The 15512-nt window shown below is 42.0% G+C and overlaps 1 protein-coding gene across 4 annotated transcripts in view; it reads left to right on the top strand.

Moving 5' to 3' along the window:
- FYN (FYN proto-oncogene, Src family tyrosine kinase) overlaps nucleotides 1-15512 on the top strand; it is a 223080-nt gene that overhangs the window by 158845 nt on the left and 48723 nt on the right. For all 4 annotated transcript variants that reach the window (XM_069726147.1, XM_069726150.1, XM_069726148.1 and 1 more), the window contains one exon: nucleotides 14632-14889. In XM_069726147.1, the coding sequence (XP_069582248.1) occupies nucleotides 14643-14889 (247 nt within the window). In that variant the 5' untranslated portion in view covers nucleotides 14632-14642. The remainder of the gene's footprint in view (nucleotides 1-14631; nucleotides 14890-15512) is intronic.

Raw genomic sequence — 15512 nt, 5'->3', positions numbered from 1 at the left:
AAGATAATTTTTCTTGGTTATTAGCAGAAACCTGTTGCCTTTATGGGTTTCACAGGTTTCTGTTTCCCAGTTAATATCCGGGTAGTTAAAGTCCCCCATAACCAGGACCTCATTATGGGTTGCAGCTTCATCTATCTGCTTTAGAATTAGCCTTTCCATGGTTTCTGTTATATTTGGGGGTTTGTAACAGACCCCAATGAGAATTTTGTTACCATTTTTCCCTCCATGAATTTCAACCCATATGGACTCGACATCCTCATTCCCTTCGCTAATATCCTCCCTTAAAGTGGATTTTAGACAAGACTTTACATAGAGACAAACCCCTCCTCCTCTCCGATTTTTACGATCCTTTCTAAACAGACTGTAACCCTGTAAGTTAACTGCCCAGTCATAGCTTTCATCTAACCATGTCTCGGTTATTCCCACTATGTCAAAGTTACCTGTAGATATTTCTGCTTCTAGTTCTTCCATCTTGTTTGTCAGGCTTCTGGCGTTTGCGAGCATGCAGTTTAGAGGATTTTGTTTTGTTCCAATCTCCTCACTGTGGATTGTTTTAGAAATGTTCTTACCTCCCTTCTGAGTATGTTTTCCTGGGTCGTCTTTGTTCGAGTCTAATGTTTTTCTTCCCGTCCCCTCTTCTTCTAGTTTAACGCCCTCCTGATGAGTGTAGCGAGTCTTCTGGCGAATGTGTGTTTCCCAGGTTTGTTGAGGTGTAGTCCGTCTCTGGCGAGGAGTCCATCATACCAGTAATTCACACCGTGGTCCAGGAATCCAAATCCTTGTTGTCTGCACCATCGTCTTAGCCAGTTGTTTGCATCAAGGATCCTGTTCCATCTCCTGGTGCCATGCCCGTCTACTGGAAGGATAGAAGAAAAAACTGCCTGTGCATCCAGTTCCTTTACTTTCTTCCCCAACTCTTCAAAGTCTTTGCAGATTGTCGGTAGGTCCTTCCTTGCCGTGTCATTGGTGCCAACATGTATCAGAAGAAATGGGTGGACGTCCTTGGAGCTGAAGAGCTTTGGTATCCTATCGGTCACATCCTTGATCATCGCACCTGGAAGGCAGCATACTTCTCTTGCAGTTATGTCCGGTCTGCAGATGGCTGCTTCGGTGCCTCTCAGTAGTGAGTCTCCCACCACCACCACTCTTCGTTGCTTCTTGGCTGTACTTTTTGCTGTCACTTGTTGCTGTGTGCCCTTTTCTTTTTTGCTTGCTGGTATTGCTTCATTCTTAGGTGTGCCATCTTCATCCTCTACAAAGATTTGATATCGGTTCTTCAGTTGTGTGGTTGGTGATTTCTCCATGGTCTTCTTGCTTCTTTTGGTCACATGCTTCCACTCATCTGCTTTTGGAGGTTCTCTGACACTTTTTGCACCTTCTGTGACCAGTAGAGATGCTTCTGTTCTGTCTAGAAAGTCTTCATTCTCTTTGATGAGTTTCAAAGTTGCTATTCTTTCTTCCAGACCCCGCACCTTTTCTTCTAAAAGGGCCACTAGTCTACACTTCTGACAGGTGAAATTTAATTCTTCTTCTGGTCGATCTGTGAACATGTAGCACATGCTGCAGCTCACCATGTAGGTTGTCACATCTGCCATGTTGCTCCTAGATCCTGCTGACTTGCTGTGTGTTTTCCTTCTTGTGTAATCTACTCAGCCAAGCTCTCTTGCAATAATGTCCTACAGGCAAAAATTCTTCTCCCAGAAGGCACCTGGAATATGCAAATTAGCCTCCTGAAGCTTGAATCCCTGGTTTGGTGATGCTTTCGAAGCAGCTGGTCCCGGCTGTACCCAACGATCTTCTAGCTTAGGGAGACTTCGCTTCTCCCAGAAGGCACCTGGAATATGCAAATTAGCCTCCTGAAGCTTGAATCCCTGGTTTGGTGATGCTTTCGAAGCAGCTGGTCCCGGCTGTACTCAACGATCTTCTAGCTTAGGGAGACTTCGCTTCTCCCAGAAGGCACCTGGAATATGCAAATTAGCCTCCTGAAGCTTGAATCCCTGGTTTGGTGATGCTTTCGAAGCAGCTGGTCCCGGCTGTACCCAACGATCTTCTAGCTTAGGGAGACTTCGCTTCTCCCAGAAGGCACCTGGAATATGCAAATTAGCCTCCTGAAGCTTGAATCCCTGGTTTGGTGATGCTTTCGAAGCAGCTGGTCCCGGCTGTACCCAACGATCTTCTAGCTTAGGGAGACTTCGCTTCTCCCAGAAGGCACCTGGAATATGCAAATTAATTTGAAATTTGCATTTAATTATCTTCCATTTACTTGTATTGTCCTTTTAAATGAAGTGGTATGAATGTCAGCGAACCTACAGGTAGCAGAGATTGAGTGTTTATGCGGTGTCTACAGCATATATTGTTGTTATTACCCTTTAGACAAGTACTAGGTTTTGTTATCGGCATCACAAGCACAGGTCGCATGCTGCTCCCTAACATCTCATTATGGAGGATCCTTTAAGAATAATTGTTACAGACACAGCGTGGAAGTTGTAGCATCTTTAATCCTTTTACTTGTTTAGTGTTGTTGTTTTATCTTCTCATGTAGCTGAAGGATATTTCAGTATGTTAAACTATCAATGTGTACCTGAATTTCTGTCACATTTATGCTTATATATTTATATATATTTCTCTTTTACGCTAATCTTTTTACTCTAAACTTGGGGGTATCATACTTATATCTCAAAGCATGGCCATATACATAATATATGTATCACATTCATCCTCCTCAATTCACTCATAATAGCATGACAACCTGCTCATCACTTGTGCCCTCAATTCGGAGATGTCAGGAGACAGTCAGATGGTTGTTATATTCATTTTGGATCCTGCTAAACCATGTCGTAGAAAGTAATTTTAAATTGCTCATATGTATAAAAAAAAAAGTTGGATTTTATTCAGAAAAATCTATCAATTTATATATTATGTATTTTCATCAGTTTTTATACATTAACAGAGAACAACATTTAAAAGACCGAATACAGTTTCCCAAGTTAAAGGGGATATCTGGGACTTAAAAAATAAACATGTAGTTGCTAACAGAGGAAACGACCTGTCTGTTGTACCTGGCGCCGGTCATCGACCGCTCCTGCCAGAGATTCAGCTACTCCCTGTCTACAGAGCAGCACTTTCTCTACCTGTTGACAGGGTGGGACTACTGGTGTCATGCTGATTGGCAGCTGACTTCCCCCAATTAGGCAGTAGGGAGCCAGCTGTCAATCAGCATGACACCAGTAGTCCCACCCTGTCAACAGGTAGAGAAACTGCTGCTCTGTAGACAGGGAGTAGCTGAATCTCTGGCAGGAGCGGTCGATGACCGGCGACGGGTAGTTGACTCTGTTAGCAATTACACGCCTTTTTTTAAGTCCCGGTTATCCCCTTTAATAATGGCAAAGTATCTGTTAAAATCAGATACCATACAGATGATCCATAGGGGATGCAATTTATTTTTTCTCACCCATAGACTTGAATAGGCGGGCTCCATCCAAAATGCGGAAGAGAAGAGTGCTGCGATTTATCATCTGAGCAACATTGGCCCTATTGCAATATGTTTGATGGTGTTTTCATGGACGGCACTGAAAAGATGGTCATGTTAACTGCAGGGCATGACTGAAAGAAGGTGTCCATGATTAACTGATACAACAGTAGGTTAAATATTAATTGCTGGCAGGATGCAAAGACACCACACTTTAAAGGGGTTTTCCCATGAAAAAAGTTAATTTGAAAGTTGATTTTAATCAATAGATTTTGGAATAATAGTAATTTCCACAATTGGCTGTGGTTAAATGAAACGCTCCTGTGCTGAGATAATCTTATAAATTGTGTAATGGCTGTGTCTGACCGTACAGGATCTGATCATACCACATGAGAAAACCACCTTTGTTCACGGGACAACCCCTTTTAATGTAGTGATCTATGTAAGGACTGTATTTGACAGCCACAGAACCATACATCTACCAGCAAAAATATGGCATCTTCTTAATAAAGACTTATAGCTCATGTCCCAGTTTCAGAGATTTGGATCGATTCTTCACCTTCTTGTGAGCAGTGCTCGCCAGTTCTGCACATGCTCAGATGGAAGTCTTTCAGCTGCACTGTGCTTATTACTGCACATGCTGGTTTGTATCCTTAGGCTTCTTTAGGCTCCATGGGCGAGAATAAATTACACTGAAATAAATGGCGCACCGAACATGCACAGTAAAGCGTATTTCTTCAGCACAGGAAATAAGGATGGAGGTGGAGTAGAAAGTACAATGTACACAGGGGTTGTCTGGTATATAGATGCAGATTATCTGGGCTGATCATGCGAATGCCACACTAGAACCAGGAGGTATAGAGCACCGCCAGGTGAGAGAAGAGAGTGAAAATCAACCACAAATGAATCATAGCGGCATACGGTGGACATACGTTCATCGATTCAACAAAGAGGTGAAAAAGGACAAAGGGAAGGGCCACAAGCACCACCACATTGCATGACCCAGTCCACTCAAAAAGAGCTAGTCTTTCCTTCCTGGTCCCAGTTGATATACTGGAACAAACATTCAGAAAAAACTTGACGTTCACACGAGCATTTATGTGATTTTCTCCTAAAAAAATATCTAAACACTCATCATCGCTTCCGCTGTGACTAGTTCTTGAGGTAGACCATTCCACAGATTCAAAGTTCATATGGTAAAGAAGCCTTGTCTCCTCTGGAGATTGAATCTTTGTTTTGGAGTGCACACTCTTGTCTTTAGAGGAGGCTTTACATGAACAGCTTTTGTCAATGCTTGTTTTATGGGCCATTTATGTACTTGTACAACTTAATTATGTCCCCTTCAGATATCTTTTCATACAGTGGCAGGTAAAAGTTTGGGCACCCCTGGTCAAAATAACTGGTATTGTGAGCAGTTAACCTTCGTCAGGCTGCCTAATTTTACAACGTTAACAGGCCGCAGAGGTACAATTGTACCTTCATATATATTTTATTGAAATTTGGCCAATATATTCTGGACCAAAACTGCAGAGATGTCACGAAATTTGAGCTCTCTACGGCTTTTTGAAAAAAAAAGTTATTGCAATTTTAAAACGGAATAGTTACAATTGTACCTACTCAGCCGGACGAAGGTTAAGCAAGTTGAAGATGAAATGATCTCTAAAATCTCTGTTAAAGATGACACGTTTCTTCTGTATTTTGGACAACAACAAAAAAAATATTTTTGTATCTTGTACATTTTATGCAGCATTATAGAATACTGTGTATAAGCCCTGAAAGGTGTTGGCCGTAACTTATATCGGCCAAAATTGCTGGCAGGTTCCCTTTAACCCCATCACGACATGCGGCGTACTAGTACGGAGCATGTCGTGTTTCCCCCTTTGATGCGGGCTCCGGCGCTAAGCCCATATCAAAGTCACGACATGTCAGCTGTTTTGTACAGCTGACATGTGCGCGCAATAGCGGCAGGTGGAATCGTGATCCACCTGCCGCTATTAACTTGTTAAATACCGCTGACAGCGGCATTTAATTACCGCTTCCTGCCATAGGGCCGGAAATGCGCGCATCACCGACCCCGTCGGGGGTCAGCGATGCGTCGGCATGACAACCTGAGGTCTCCTTGAGACCTCTATGGTTACTGATGCCGGCTTGCTGTGAGCGCCACCCTGTGGTCGGCGCTCATAGCAAGCATGTAATTCAGCTACATATTAGCGATCTGATGATCGCTGCTATGTAGCCGAGCCGATCAGGATATGCCAGCTTCTAGCCTCCCATGGAGGCTACTGAAGCATGGCAAAAGTAAAAAAAAATGTTTTAAAAAATATGAAAAAATAAAAACAAAAAAAAATCAAATATACACATATTTGGTATCGCCGTGTTCGGAATTGCCAATCTATCAATTAAAAGAAAGGATTAACCTGATCGCTAAATGGCGTAGCGAGAAAAAAATTCAAAACGCCAGAATTACGTTTTTCTGGTCGCTGCAACATTGCATTAAAATGCAATAATGGGCGATCAAAAGAACGTATCTGCACAAAAAACTGGTATCATTAAAAACGTCAGCTCGGCACGCAAAAAATAAGCCCTCACCTGACCCGAGATCCTGAAAAATTGAAACGCTATGGATATCGGAAAATGGCGCAATTTTTTTTTTCTTTAGCAAAGTTTGGAATTTGTTTTTTTTCGCCACTTAAATAAAAAATAACCCAGTCAGGTTAGGTGTCTATGAACTCGTAGTGACCTGGAGAATCACAATGGCAGGTCAGTTTTAGCATTTAGTGAACCTAGCAAAAAAGCCAAACAAAAAACAAGTGTGAGATTGCACTTTTTTTTGCAATTTCACCACACTTGGAATTTTTTTCCTGTTTTCTAGTACAAGACATGGTAAAACAAATGGTATCGTTCAAAAGTACAACTCGTCCTGCAAAAAATAAGCCCTCACCTGGCCATATTGACGAAAAATAAAAAAGGAGGGAGCGAAAAACAAAAGCGCAAAAATGAAAAAGGGCTGCGTCTTGAAGGGGTTAAAGATGATACATTTCCATTGTATTTTAGAAATATATACTGTATATATTTGCATCTTTTACAGTTTAAAAATTACAAAAAAGGAAAATGGTCTGATGTAAAGGTTTGGGCACTCTACATAGTTAGTACCTAGTAGCACTCCCTTTTGCAAGTATCACAGCTTGTAAATGCTTTTTGCAGCCAGCCAAGAGTCTTTCAATTCTTGTTTAAGGGATTTTCATCCATTCTTCCTTATCAAATTCTTCCAGTTCTGTGAGGTTCCTGGGTCGTCTTGCATGCACTGCTATTTTGTGGTCTAGCCACAAATTTTCAATGATGTTTAGATCAGTGGACTGTGAGGGCTATTGTAAAATCTTCAGCTTTCGCCTTTTGAGGTAGTCTATCGTGGATTTTGACGTGTGTTTAGACTCATTATGCGTTTGTAGATGCCATCCTGTCTTCAACTTCTGCTTTCAGTGTTATGTTTACATGAAGATCTTGTTGAAATTTTATTGAATTCATTCTGCCCTCCACACGTGAAATGTTCCCTTTGCCATTGGCTGCAGCACAACCCCAAAGCTTGATTGATCCACCCCTATCTTTAGTGGTTGGCGAGATGTTCTTTTCCTTATATTCTGTGCCCTTCTTTGTCCACACATATTTTGATTATTATGATCAAATAGTTCTATTTTAACCCCATCAATCCTCAAAACTTGTTTCCAAAATGTATCCGGTTTGTTTAGGTGTTCTTTTGCATACTTGTGACACTGAATTTTATGGTGAGAATGCAGGAGAGGTTTTCTTTTGATGGCTCTTCCATGAAGGCCATATTTGTGCAGTTGTCTCTAAAAGTAGAACAATGTACCACAACTCCAGAGTCTGCTAAAGATGTGTTGCAGTCAAGCAGGGTTTCTGATTTGCCTCTCTAGCAATCCTACAAACAGTTCTCACTGAAATTTTGCTTCGTCTTCTAGACCTTATCTTGACCTCCACTGTTCCTGGTAATTGCCATTTCTTAATTACATTTCGAACTGAGGAAACATCAACTTGAAAACGCTTTGCTATCATCTTATAGCCTTCATCATATTCATTTTCAAAGTGCTAGGCAGCTGCTTAGAAGAACACATGGCTGCTGTTTTGTAGCCTAAGTTAAGAGGAGGCTGGATTTTTAAAAAGTTATCAAACAAAAGTCCAAAAGAGTTTGTGGTTATATCAAAAACATCAAATAAATCCAACAGTATGCCTGGCTCAATCAGCAGGCATACTGTTGGATTTATTGGATTTTTATAAAGATGGAAAATTTTCATCACCTGTCCTTTCCTAACAATGATGGTGAACAAGCCATGACCATAACAGGCTAATTAAGGTCTGAACCTTGGTCAAAGTTTTCTGAGCTCAAAAATCTCCAATGGTGCCCAAACTTTCACATCGGCCCATTTTCCATTTTCTAATTTTTAAAATGTAAAAAATGCTAATATATTTTGTTTACCTAAAATACAAAGGAAATGTGTCAGCATTAACTTTAGGTCTCGCAGAGATCATTTCATCTTCAACTTGCTTAACTTCTCAATAACAGCAATTTGAGAAGAGGTGCCCAAACTTTGACTTGCCAGTGTAGATACTTAGGAGGTAGTCATCATAGGAGAATGTTTTTGGTACATTTTGCTTGTGACTGCATTGACATTATTTGCACCAAATTTATGAAAGTACTGCACAATGTCTGATAAACTTGGCACATTTTAAGATATAAAAGTTCTAGATTTTGATTTTCCACTTTTTATGCTCCCTACACACAGACAAATCGGTGTTGATGAATCATGGCCAAAGTGTGATAAAATATGCAAAATTTTAACATAAAAAGACTTGTTGACTTTGGCTTCACAATTAACATATAAGGGATTTATTATGATACTAGAAAATATATTGCATTTTACTAAGATTAATCGATTACGTAATTACTGATTAGTTGTGATAAAGTTCAGATGTAGAAGAACACTAAAGCGTCCTGTAAAAAGAGGTATAAAATGGTTAGTAAAATGGAGCATTTAAAATGACAATAAATGTGGTGCAGCTAATTCCTCTCTCATCACACGAGATCATGTAAACAACTTGACCGGCCCCCCAAATTGTAAAATGCCCCTTCCTGTGTAGTTCTTGAAATAAAGTTTAAATTGGATTCTGACCGAATGTTTTAAGTAGAGGGGCCGACAGAGAGATGCCTCTCGGAGCTGTTTCCATCTTTATGATTTACCGTCATGGTTGTTCTTTGAGAGGCTGACCCAGTCATGGGGGTCACTCGTGTAACACTGATTCATCTGTGTCTGAGAATTTCTATGCTAATTGTAAATTCTTCTGAGCAGATAGTTATAAGGCTGCTGTGTACATCTAAACAATGACTCATTATGAGTGGATCATGAAAACTTCTCTTGCACTGAACTGGGCAGCCCCATATTCATGGTTATGGACATATTTTATGGGAGGTCCAAAGTAAAGATGTAAATGTATTTAAAATCAGAAAACCTAAAGATATAAGAAATTACATTAGTTATACAGACTCACATAGCCCCCAACATACTCAAAACATAATTATTTAATTAGTTATAACTATTCAATGAATTGTCGATCGTTGGTCCACAGCTTTTTCTTAAGGGAACCTGTCACCCCCAAAATCGAAGATGAGCTAAGCCCACCAGCATCAGGGGCTTATCTACAGCATTCTGTAATGCTGTAGATAAGCCCCCGATGTATCCTGAAAGATGAGAAAAAGAGGTTAGATTATACTCGCCCAGGGGCGGTCCCGCTGCGGTCCGGGTCCGATGGGTGCCGCGGTCCGGGGCTTCCCATCTTCTTATGATGATGTCCTATTCTTGCATTCATGCCGGGGTTCCTGCGCAGGCGTACTTTGTCTGGCCTGTTGAGGGCAGAGCAAAGTACTGCAGTGCGCAGGCGCCGGGCCTCTCTGACCTTTCCCGGGCAGACAAAGTACGCCGGAGCCGCAGCGTGAATACAAGAAGAGGACATCATCGTAAGAAGATGGGAGGCCCTGGACCAGACCGCGACACCCATCGGACCCATACCGCAGCGGGACCGCTTCTGTGTGAGTATAATCTAACCTCTTTTTCTCATCTTTCAGGATATATCGGGGGTTTATCTACAGCATTCCAGAATGCTGTAGATAAGCCCCTGATGCTGGTGGGCTTAGCTCATCTTCAATTTTGGGGGTGACAGGTTCTCTTTAAGACTCCTCCAGACACAGGAGAACTCAAGCCCTCCGGTTTGAGTGTGTTCGGATGACTTTTGTGTAATGTGTATGGGGGCCTAATGCTCAGAGCTAAATTAGAAGTATACTGTGTTTACACAATGCTTATTCAACCGACTGATACCTTTTCTGACTCCCAATACTTGTGAATGCGCTTTTGGGTTGAGTGCTCATGTGGAGAGAGAGTAGAAAGTAGCTGACAGAAAGTTCAGCTTGTTTCCAGGGAGAGCAGGGTCGGTGTTAGGGGCAGGCAGACAAGGCAGCTGCCTAGGGCCCCCGCTCCTCCAGGGGCCCCCACCAGCCAGTGGCGTGCCATCAATAGTGGCACACCACGTTGCCACTATGGGGCCCCTGAGTAAGAGGGGCCTGGCACCGCTCCCCTCCCCCCTGCCGCACTCAACTTATCCGCATTATAGGTGCTGATGCAGTTGAAAGCAGTGATGGAGGAGAGAGCGTCATGCATTATACTGTGTGTGTGTGACTGCATTATACTCTGAGGGGGCTGCAATATACTGTGTGTATGGGGCTGCATTATACTCTGAGGGGGCTGCATTATACTCTGAGGGGGGCTAAATTATACTCTGAGGGAGGCTGCATTATACTCTATCAAGGACCATGGGGAGTGCATTTTATTATATGTACTATATGGGACCTGCATCATACTGTATCAAGGACTGTCTGTCCCCATCATTCTTCCTCAGCCGGAGTAAGGGTAGGTGCACACGGTCAGTAAACTCTGCGGGTTGGACGCTGCGTACTTGTGCAGAGTACAGATGTTACAGCATAGTGGATGGGATTTCAAGAAATCCATGCCCACTATGTGTGCACAGACGCCTGTGGCTCACCCGTGGAGACGGACATCCGGCGCGTCTCTCCAGACCGCAGCATGTCTATTTATCTTACGGAGACGCGAGCGTCCACAAGACAAATTTCATCCGTACAATGTATTGGACGTAGTGATTCCACACCATTCAGTGAACACATGTGGATTCACCTGCATTCAATAGCCGGCAGCGCTTTGGACGCAGTGTAGATATGCTGCATCCAAAGCGCTGCCAATTACTGAACATGTTCACCTACCCTAAAGAGGCTAGGAAACAAGCGTCAAACGACTTCAATATTGTCGATAACGCTCGTTTAGTGGCCTGAACTCAGCACAAGTCAATGCACCATCACACAGAAACATTTTATGTTGTAATGTGTGAGCATTTGGGGTCCCAATGTAAACTTTTGTCCTGGGCCCCACTTTTTCTAAAACCGGCACTGAGGGACAGCATAAGTACCTGTAGGCCACCATACACACTAGTTGGTCATCTGTGTCCCTGGAATGGGCATGTTCTGTCATGTGTATGGGGGCTTTTATGGTGCTACATAAACAGTACAACTTTATACATTAGTACATACCGTATACTGTATGATACAATGACATCCTTTTTGATCATTCTGGACAGCTCTAAGATAGCAGTGTACCCTAATTTCTTGAGCAAATGATAACACAGTAATATCTTGATGAGTATTGGCAAATGACAAAATTAACCCCTTAACGACCGCCGATATGCCTTTTAACGGCAGCAGTTAATGGTACTTATTCTTCAGCTTTTTAATGACGCTGAGATAAAAAAAGGGTATAAGCACTCCCTAGCTTTGGAAAAATCTCCGGGGGTAGCTGAGATCCCAGAGAACATGATTCGGGTTGGTTTTTACCATTCCTAGTGTTGCGATCGCTGTTATTCATCAAATAACGTCAACTGAAAAAAAAGTCCGATTTCCCATTTATTTTTCTCTCCTCTGATATGATCTATCATACCAGAGGAGAGAGAAGTGGGGTCCTCCGGTTGGGCTAGGGTTAGGGTTGGGGCTAGGGTTAGGGTTGTGTTGAGGTTAGGTTAACTTTTTTACAGGAAGTACAGGGATTGGACTACAGAGTACTGAGGTAAAGTTATTTTCTCTGATGGAATGGAGGATTATCCTCCTTAAAGATCTGAAGACTATGTCAGCAATACCATGAAGAGGCTTTCACACCAGTACTACTCCTGAGATTATGGTGTGGGCTGGCCTAATGTATTGTAGCTGGGCCCCTCTTGTGTTTATTCCAGGTACACTACCAGCTTGGCGTGACGTTGATTTGGCAGTACAAGCATTGGTATGGCCATTTTTCAACACGGCAATCCAGGTTGGTTGTTGCCCATGCTGCTGCCTGTATGGCCTAATCGTGCTACCATGACATACTACGTCTATGGACTTGTCTCCTATCAAGCATATCTTGGACATCATAGTTTGGCAGTTGCAAAGGCCGCTGCCAGCAGTGTATCTTGATCCTCATGGGCATTACATTCTTCAGACAACCACTAATAACTTCATTCATAATATACCAAGTCATGAAAGGGCATGCATTTTTGTGAGTGGCGATACTGAGTAAATCGAGTTGTTTTGAACATGTTGTTTCCATTCTTCCATCGTTTGCATATTATTCACACATCTAGAAATCCTGTGATTTCCAGAATTCCACAACATTTCCTTCTTGGTGTTGGAATTTCATTGTTGAGGAGTGTACATATTAATTCTCCCAGGGGTGCCCTGTCTGTTATATGAACCCTTAGGATAGGGTAGTGTGTACGTCTGGCAGGTTAGCTTTAGTATCGCAGTGCAGCTAGCCTGGTTCTTAGAGGCAGAAAATGACTGTGTATATACATAGAGAACTTATGCATACCATTTGTATATGCTGCAACCATGCAGGCGCTGAAGCATCTGGCCATGGTTTCCCTCAATACATGATCGCCACCTTCCGTTGCCTACATTCAGGGCAGTAAATGATGGCATCCTGCTAGAGAATAACATGATCTCCGAGTACGGATTTGTACAGAACATTCCCCTGCCTCATCCCACGTTCATTAGTGTATAGCGTGGCATAGTGCCTGCTGCAGACACATTTCACTCCTCTGGCTGCTTTTCAGTTGGCACAAAGTGACATTTTCGGTCTTAAGCAGTGGGTGGATGCACGTAACAACCCAACAGCTTACATTTTCGGATTACTTTTCCCCATGTTGTGAGAGGGTTTTTCTCTCTGCGGCTGACACCAGCACAGTTAACTGTGAAATGGCAAGGAAAGAAATGTGTAATTCCCTAGGGGGATGTTTGCATATCTTCTGAATTGTAAAAGTGACCATGTTTGATTTGTAAACCACACTTCAATAAATGAGCAGATGATATTGGAGACTGCAAGGACACTGCTTTCGTTAATGTCTTAAACGGCCGGTGGCGACTTAAGCACTGAGCCGCAGGCAGCGTGTGACGTCACCCAGTCTTGACGTATGAAAGATGATAGAGTGCACACTTCCTTTCCGTATGCTTTTGACGTCATCGCTATGCTGGCACTATATTTCGCTTACTACGTGGGTATCATGTATACCCTTATAGAGTAATTGTTTTAAATTTTATTCAATAAATTATTAGTACACATGAAAATAAGAAACTGTCTAATATTTCAGTGGAAAAATCCACTTCTTTCTTCTCATGCATTGATCTTTGACTCTCAAGACAAATGTTCTCATTACTGAGACAGGAGATGGAAGTTGGTGCTTTTTAAACTCTATGGAGAGGGATGAAGGAAGATCTGTAGGCAGACACATACATTCTGCTGCAAGTTCTCAGTACATAACAGAATAATGTTGGCCAAACCCTCTCATTTTAGTCGGACTGGCTGACTATCTAATGTGTATTGGGGTGGCCTAAATTTCTTCCCACGGAAGTTAGGAGAAAGGATTAGGTTGTTGAGTTTAGCCAAGCCCAAACCTTTTGTTCTCAGAGAATGTAAGCAGCTATTAGAGGTGCTTCTTCTTTTCCCCTTTAGAAAAGCTTGGTACAGTAATGTGTATAGAGAAAAAGATGTACACCAACCTATGCTGTAACTTTAAAGTGAACCTGTCAGCAGGATTTTGCTAAGTAAACTGCAGACACTGTCAGGTTGGTGCTGTTGTACTGATTAAAATGATACCTTGGTTAATGAAATACGTCTTGTGGTTGTTGTTTAATCTGAATTTGCAGTTTTCAGTTAATGAGATTCTTGTGCGCCGGGGCAGCCTGTGGGGGGGTCTTCGTGTGGTGGTCTGATTAGATATGAATACTGCTGACAGGTCTCTGATCTGTCAGTGGCCTGCCTCCTATTTTACATAATGCATAGAAGATTGGTGGCTTCGAAAAAAAATTAACTTCAGCAAAATGGCGGTGGTGCTTGCGCAGTAGCATCTATTGGCAAGCGATAGATGCTATTGCACATGCGCCACCGCTGGCGCCATTTTAGTGAAGTTAAATACTTTTTTCTAAGCTGACAATATTATTTGCATTATGTAAAATCGGAGGCAGGTCAGTGAAGGATCAGTGACCCGTCATAAGCCATATAGATGAATATGTAAGCAGAACACAACATAAAGACCCCCACAGGCCGCCCCTAAGCACGAGAATATCATTAACTGAAAACTACGAATAAAGATTACACAACAACCACAAGACGGATTTCATCAACCCAGGTATCATTGTAATCAGTATAGCGGCGCCAACCTGACACTGTCTGTAGGTTACTGAGCACAATCCTGCTGACAGGTTTGCTTTACGGGTACCTTACATCTGCTGACCATAAAATATGTGAACGGCGATTTTCAGTCCATTGGTCATAGGAGAATTCGAGCAGTTTTAGCAGTATAACTTTGTAGATTTCAGCTGTTGGAAAAGTAATGGAGAATTAAAGAATGCCGTGTAAACAGAATTAGTAATCCATCATTAAGAAGAATGTAATTACTGTCACCATTGTAATGTCTTGGCATGCTGAAGGCCATTGTTTCCCAGTTACACATAATTGCTTAACAATATGTTTTATCTTTATGTTTTTTTCTTAATTTTTCAGGGATATAGATAATGGGCTGTGTGCAATGCAAGGATAAAGAAGCAACCAAACTGACAGATGAGAGAGATAACAGTCTAACGCAAAGCTTAGGGTACCGCTATGGGACAGATCCCACGCCACAGCACTATCCGAGCTTCACTGTGACCACCATTCCAAATTATAACAACTTCCATGGGTCTGCGGGGCAGGGACTTACAGTCTTTGGGGGTGTGAATTCCTCATCACACACAGGAACTTTGCGCACGAGAGGGGGAACAGGTAAGACCAAGTCATTTTGTCTTATTTTAATATGTCCTAAACTATCCTAAAAACCTTTGCACTAACTTAAATAACCCAATTAAATGATAAGTGATGAAAAGTCATGTTAAAATGGAGAGAGTATGTGTTACTCATCAAATTTTACATTAACTGCCAATTTGCTTGCATTTTGTCAAGTGTGAGAACGAAATGTGAATTAAATGTGAAGGTCAGGTCCACCTTACCTACATGATTAGCTCCATGATTATTCCTGACATTTTAAGTTCAGGATCTGACTAAAGTGTGCAACTCACAACACACTGGAACACACGGTGTTAATGTTGGAAATCTGAGTGAAGGTGGATTTGGGCTAAAAATAAAGTATAATGTGTGACTTAATATGAAATCTGAAGGTCTGTTGATTTTAATGCGGAATCAAAATCAGGCTGTCAAACCCCATAGGAACACCCACAAATGCAATTCACTTTATTACCCTTGTGTTAACCTTGTACTCCCCAACCTTTGTCAGACGTCTTATAACCGCTAGTTGTCTCTGCAGTGCTAAAGAGATAAAAATAGATTTTTGCCCCTCTAGAGATACCATTCTATTTGCCAGTGAAAGAACATGACTAATATTGATCAGT

This window comes from Ranitomeya imitator, chromosome 5 (assembly GCF_032444005.1).
Source record: "Ranitomeya imitator isolate aRanImi1 chromosome 5, aRanImi1.pri, whole genome shotgun sequence".
NCBI lineage: Eukaryota > Metazoa > Chordata > Amphibia > Anura > Dendrobatidae > Ranitomeya > Ranitomeya imitator.
The sequence above is the reverse complement of the archived record's forward strand: the minus strand, read 5'-3'. Positions and strand labels throughout refer to the sequence as shown.